Here is a 6,532-nt window from a genome sequence, read left to right on the forward strand (position 1 = left end):
CAGGAATGCAGGACTTCATCTCCTTTCATAAATCCCCCAGTCCAATGCTTTTTCCAGGTCCTGTAAAAGAGAACCCCTATGAAGATATCAGAGCACTGCCATTACCCCTGTGGAAGGTCCCATCTGTCTGGAAGCTACCACCGCCCCGGAGCACCAGTAGGGCTCCCAAGGTAGGGCAAGGGGATTAAATTGCCATGTGTTTACAGGAGTCATCCTCACAAGGGCCCTATTTTGTGCTCCCCTCTGGCCCCACGTTTTTAAGCTGTTAAGGAGCAAAAGAATAGGAAGAAGAGAGTGTTGTTGAGATGCTTGTGCATGTAGGGTGGGGGTGGGGTGGAGAGCTTGGTAGAGCAGGAGGGTGCAGGAAGTTCATCATTTGTAATCTGACTCCTTTCACTCTGAGCTTGGACCAAAGCTTAATCCCATGTTTAACCTCCTCCTCTGATTCTGTTTCCTAGCCTCCCCCAAAACCCCCCTTCCTCAGTCGCAAGACTCTTGAGCTAAAGCCCTCCCAGACAGGTTTCCAAGGGAAAATGATGAAGGACACAACCCTGCCTGTCACACTGACCGAGTGGAAGCTGTTCGGAGCAGTAGAGGCTGCTAGCAGGAGAAAGAACATGCCCTGGGTGAGATTTAAACATGGAACATTACATCTTGCGTGGCATTTCAAACTCTTGCTGCTTCATCTAGCACTTTCTAAGCGCTTTGTAAGTGGTGATGGAGCTGTGAATGCTGGTTAGTACTACTGTATGTGTGGACAAGTGACCCTGCTCTAACCATTTCCCTTCCAACTAGCAAGGACAGGTGTTTGGGGATCAAAAAACAGAGGGCCACTTCTAGCTGGGGCAGCAGTGGTTTTGTGGCCAAGAATCTGCAAACAGAATACCAGGTGTTGACTTGGCAATTGGTGCTGTGTTTGAATACTAGCTCTTTCTCGTGCTTTGTCTTTTCAGCCTTGTTCCCACTGCTTCTGTAAAGCTTAGTGGTGCTGGGTTTGTGCTGAATCTGGTGCAGGAATGAGAGGAAGCTCTCTGTGAGTTAAAGGGCCTCTGTACAATTGTGTGTACATGTCTCTTGCTCCTGATGACTTTGCAGGCTGACCTTTATGTTCTTGCTGCAAGCACTGTGTTGTTCGATGGCTGACAGTGTGGGGCTGCTGAGAGGAGCTGGCTGGGCCCTCTGTTCCTTGGCATGTTGGAGTTCTTGACTTGCCGTCAGCAACATACCCTTGCAGCGGTTGCATAGGCTAAAGGTGAAGAGCAGCTTTTAGGGATAAGCACATTTTCACAAAGCCTCCCCTCTGCTGCTTCTGGCCACTCCCTCCTGCCTGTGTGCAGAGGCAGATATGTTTCTGAGGCCAGAGCCTTGAGGAAGGCTTTTAATCCACTTTCACGACAGAGGACTCTGTTATAATTCCCATTTGATGCAGTGGGGATCTTTCTAGATACTAGTTTTGATTACCAGCTTATGTCCCTCAGTGAAAAAACGGAGCGTGTGCTCTAGAAGGACAGCTGCAGCTACCGCTGTAGTGGAACTTTGTGCATAGGCCTCAAATTCCAGATGTGGTAATGGCAACAACTTACTTTAGCCATGACAAAATCATTTAACTTCTGCAGATCTTTATTTCATGTGAAAATTTGGCATATTTGCTCAGATTGCACAAGTTTGTGAGGTAGAGTTGGACAGCTGCAGAATACTTTTCAAACTTTAAGTACCTTAGATTAACAAGCAACTTCTGTATATCTTTTTAAACAAACTGTAGGGCTGGAAAACCAGGAAAGGGATGACAATATTATTAAAATGCTATGATGGAGAGTATCTTTCATTTGAAGGGGGAAAATAAAATATTCTCCAAAAGCAAACCTATTCCAAAAATCTGGAACAATTTACATACAGGAAGCACACTTTACTCTTTTTGCTCACAAGGAATTGAGCCAAGATTGCTCGAGAGACTGAGAAAAAGTTTGGAGTCTAGAAAGAAAAAACTTACTTATTGCTTAAGAAACACATAGCTGCCTTAAACACACCCAGTATCTTTCCCTGGTGACTCAACTGCACAAAAACCAGAACAGAAATGGAAATCCTCTGGTTAAGGCTGGATGGTAGAGGGGAAAGAAGGCAGATTTTGCAGAAGCACTGCTTTGTGCTGTGCGCTGGTTTCTTCCCTGCAGCCTCATCGTGTAGGAGGACTTGGCTAATGCAGAAAATGGGGATAAATAGAACTGAAAAGGAGAAGAGCTTAAGCCTAGTTTGCTGAGCTGGGGATAAAGGCTTGAGCTGAAAAACAGGTTTTCTTGCTGAATATGTTCTTTTTTATGCAGTATTTTTGGAGACAAATTGCTGGGCCCCACCCTCCTACATCAAGTAGTGAATTCTTAACTTGAGACAAGAATGAACTTGACCTGCTTACTGTATTTGGCGTAAATTGTTCTTCACAGTGAAGGGATAGCCGTCTTTGACAGGCACAATCAAGGAGCCCCTGCAGCAGTGTTGACCTGGCAGCTGGGGTAGAGTCCAGAGGGACCTGTGACAGGAGTAAGGTGAAGCATTAGGACTTGGGTTTTAAGGCCCTTGTGACCGGTGGAAGAAAGGTCAACAGCGTCGACTTGGAGCATCTAAATGCTGACCCTTCTTTCATGCCTGTAGCTTTGTCTGCATTGGGCTATGTATTTTTCCAAATTTTTTCTTCCAGTGGACCAGGTCCGTGGTGTCCCTGCTGCACAGACCCATTATTCTGGCACACTGTTTTTCTTCACCTATGCAAAATAAAGTACTTATTACTTTCATTTTGGCAAACTATCCTGGGACAAGGGCTGTGCTTACAGCAGCCGTGTTCTGTGCCCAACATGGTGCTTTGGAGAACTGGCCTTAGCTGTCTGACAGCCACTGCAGCAGCAAACTTAAAAAGACAAGCAAACAAACAAACCCCAAGCTACATTGAGAGACCCGTTGTTTTTCTGGGCTTGGAAAGAATTTAAATGCTTGAGAGCATGTGGAGTTCAGAGTACTTTGTGGTGGAGAGTTTGTAAGATTCTTGCAAGTGCCTTTGCAGTTGGCCTCTCTAACAGAAAATGGAGAGCCAGTGCCAGACAATTTGCTGCTTCTGCTGTCTGTTTGTTAAGCGGTGTATGATAACTTCCAGAATGCTTGTACAGTTTGGTGTCGGCTTTGAGTTGTGCTGACAGTAGTCTCTCTCTTGTAGCAGAAATTCTGTGCTCATTCATTAGCCACTGCACTGTGGTGAAAGTACTCTAGCAAGTACTCTCTGAGCCAGGCGCCCTGGCAGGGCCTGAGCAGCCTTTCCCAAGCATGGTGGTGCTAGGTGACAGTTGGGCTGCAGTCCTCTGGGCAGCTGGACCCTTTTTCTGGACCCCCGCATTAACTTCTGCTTCTGCTTTGGATTTCAGCTGGTTTTAAAAATACAGGAGATCTTTGATTCTAAGCGTGGAAAGAAGAGGGTAAAGTTGCTCAGTCCTGCTGGGAGAGAAGCGCCTCCAGTGAAAGGTATAGAGGCCTCCAGCACCATTCTCTTTGCTGTGAGCCTCTTGAGTGGCACAATTCCTGCATGTCCTGGGGTACTGCTAGCAGGCCAGGCACCACCACCTCCTGCAGCTTATGCTGGGCTCACTCAGCAGTGCTGAACCCAGTGGCTTGCAGCTGGAATTGTTGAGTTTTCAGCACTGCTAGGACTGGGAACACTTCCCTAGCCCAAGCCTAATGCTGTCACAAATGGAAGATCTGTCGCTATGATCTGAGTCTGAAAAGCTGGGCTACTGGTTAAAAGTGCTTTTTCAAAAAAAGCAGAACAAGTCCACAAATTGCCCACAAAACCACGTGGTAGGAGAACTACCTTTGACCACTCTATTCATCACTTTTGTGACTCTAAAGTGGTTATTTTTATGCTCTTCTGATTTGTAGCCGTGGTATGGCTGTCCAGTTGACATAAGGGTGGTTTACTGGAAACAGTGCCTCGATATCAACTTCGCTTATCGAAATCTACTGTTGTAACACATTTGCCAGTTCAGGCTGTCGTTGCTGATGCTTTGAGCAGGAGAGGTGGGCAGCCCTAAGTGATGTTGTTCTGATGAGTTTAAAGTTCTCTCTCTTTCCCAGCTTTGGGTGTTGCCCGTCTTCCTTCTGCATAGCTAATAAGTGAAAACTATTTGTGTTTCAGGTGAAACCAGCGGGAATGAAAGTGACATGGAAAATCAGCCAAAAAGTGAGTGAATGGCAGGGGCTGGCCCTCTCCCCTTAGCGCTACATGTTAGGCTAAGGCTGTAATGGGATAAACACACTGACTAGGTGTGGCTTCTGCTGAATCAGAGAAAGTGACTGTCTAAGGGGCAGCGTGGCTCCCAAGGCTGTGACAAATCAACCTCTACTTCTGCCACTTCCAAGCCCTTGAGGTTTAATCTGCTGGTTGCTAGAAGTAGATTCATTTTTGGGTTGCTAGAGTCACACTTAACTAAAATATGTCTTGTGGGAAATTGTCCCTGGATCACCGTTGCTGCAAACACTTGAAGTTATGTTCCCCCTACTTGCTTCCCTTGGTTCTCTTCTCTATGTACCATGTTGTGAAATGCCCTTTCCTCTGGGGAGAAATCACTTGGTTATTCGTCTGGTCCCAAGTTCGATCACAGGGCCAAACCACAGCCGTGACATATCTGCTTGGTCTGAGCTGGTGTGGGAAGGACCAAAGGGGTCTTAGTTTCTATGCTGGTAAGGTTTGAATGTTAAATGGTAATGGGTGGCCAGCAGCGCTGATGAGTGACTCTGTCATGTCTCTTAGCCAGCATCTAGTAAAAAGGACCAACGGAATTGTTTCAGATGTTTCATTTACCTGGAGGGAAGCATACAGAAGGCCTTAAGTTGGAGTGAATAGTGAAGTTCCACTTTTTTATATTAAGGAGAATAATGGAGAGTGAAGAATCTCTGCAGAAATACAGTGATCTAAGAGTTCTTTCCAAAGTGTCCAGAATGTGTCATGGTGCCTGGGTCACAGGAATTTCTTATTCCAGAGTGCTGTGCCTGTGCTTGTAAGTCTGTACTGCCTGTCAAGACATCCCAGCCCGGAGGTTTCTTGGCAAGGAAACTGGCTCTGCTGCTCTTGAATGCCCAAGCTGCTTTGCCTGAGGCTGGGCAGTTACTGAACTGGTGGAGCTGGGCTTCTCACAGCTGGTCTTCCCTCATCGTTACCACAGCGTGTTGCTCTGAGATGTGAGAAAGAATGTCAGGACAGCAGGAGAATGCTAGATGTGGGTCACGTGGGGTTTGCAGAGCTGCTGCAAGGCCAGTGCTTGTCTGTCTGGAACAGCTCTGTCCCTGAGAAGCTGATGCAGGAGTCTGTAGAGCACAGCAGTGATGTTAGGCAAATGCACCCATCTCTATTCCCCCTTCTAAAGCTGGTGACAAGTCATCTTCTGTGACCTGTAGGTGTGTGGCTACAGGCTGATTTTGGATTTGTTCCTTTCTTCAGATCGACACAGGTGCCTGCTGCAGGTGCAGTCAGCCTCCAAGAGGAACCCACACTACCAGACTTTGGAGAGGGATTTGATAGAGCTTCAGGAACAGCGCCTGTTTGAGCTGTTTGTGGTGGTGTCGCTGCACAAGAAGGCATCTGAGATGATGTACACCCCACAGATCATACAGCAGTTTCCCAGCAAGGTAGGAGCTGCATGGAAATCTGCTCACAAAACACACTCAGATGTTGTTCATCTCCTCGCACAGTGTGTATTGCTTCCTAAGCTCTATACTGGCAAAGCTGGCCCACTGGTGAGGATACACTGGAATATGAAGCACCTTGCTCTGTTACAGACCTAATGTGTAGTGTTGGGCAGTCGTTGAATATCTTTCTTGACAATGAGTTTGCTGTCTTTTTTTTTGGAACTAGGAAGGCTGCTACTGCATTTCTAGTTGCCTGGAAATACCATAAAGCCATGCTGTATTGTGACACGCTGCTGAGGCAGCTGAGGAGAGGAAAGGGAGTGTAGTGCTCTGTTCCCAAAGCTGGCATGACCTCATCCTGCTGGTCTGTGATTTTTAAACAGGGAATGAAGCTGTTTGACTGATGGTGCATGGGAACTAGAACACCAGGGCTTTTATGCCTATTTATACTGTTCTGAGGAAAAAAAAAAAAGACAAAGCTATGTGTACTAGTCTCCGAAAAAGCAGAGGAGAGCTGTGGAGGTTAAAGTGCTGTAGCTAGAACAAGCCATTTGAAATAAGCTTGCTTTCTGTCTGTTCAGCCCAAACGGATGACAAGATCAACATGTGACTCTGAATTATGACTCAGTGTACACAGCAGTAACTGTGAAGCTGAGAGCATGGAGCCTTGGTGCTTGCTTCTGTGGTTCCAGATTGAAGAGAATACTCACTTGTCACCATCTGGGCTTGACCTGCTGCCTTCCATTGAAAAACTGAACAAATTCTAGGTGTGCTGTCAGGAGTAAGCCAGAGATTATTAAGGAAGCTGCATGTCATCCAAAGAGAGGCGATGTCAGATTCATTAAGGGAGGTTTTGTGGGACTTCAGC

The 6,532-nt window shown here is 46.6% G+C and overlaps 1 protein-coding gene across 2 annotated transcripts in view; it reads left to right on the top strand.

Moving 5' to 3' along the window:
- DENND2C (DENN/MADD domain containing 2C) overlaps positions 1-6,532 on the top strand; it is a 17,225-nt gene that overhangs the window by 3,123 nt on the left and 7,570 nt on the right. Inside the window, exons 3-7 of one of the 2 annotated variants that reach the window (XM_010136370.1) lie at positions 58-170; positions 459-626; positions 3,408-3,504; positions 4,175-4,219; positions 5,477-5,664. In XM_010136370.1, coding sequence (XP_010134672.1) covers positions 58-170; positions 459-626; positions 3,408-3,504; positions 4,175-4,219; positions 5,477-5,664 — 611 coding nt within the window. The remainder of the gene's footprint in view (positions 1-57; positions 171-458; positions 627-3,407; positions 3,505-4,174; positions 4,220-5,476; positions 5,665-6,532) is intronic. The other variant, XM_010136372.1, reaches the window with a different exon arrangement.

This window comes from Buceros rhinoceros, unplaced genomic scaffold, assembly GCF_000710305.1.
Source record: "Buceros rhinoceros silvestris isolate BGI_N320 unplaced genomic scaffold, ASM71030v1 scaffold14335, whole genome shotgun sequence".
Lineage (NCBI taxonomy): Eukaryota > Metazoa > Chordata > Aves > Bucerotiformes > Bucerotidae > Buceros > Buceros rhinoceros.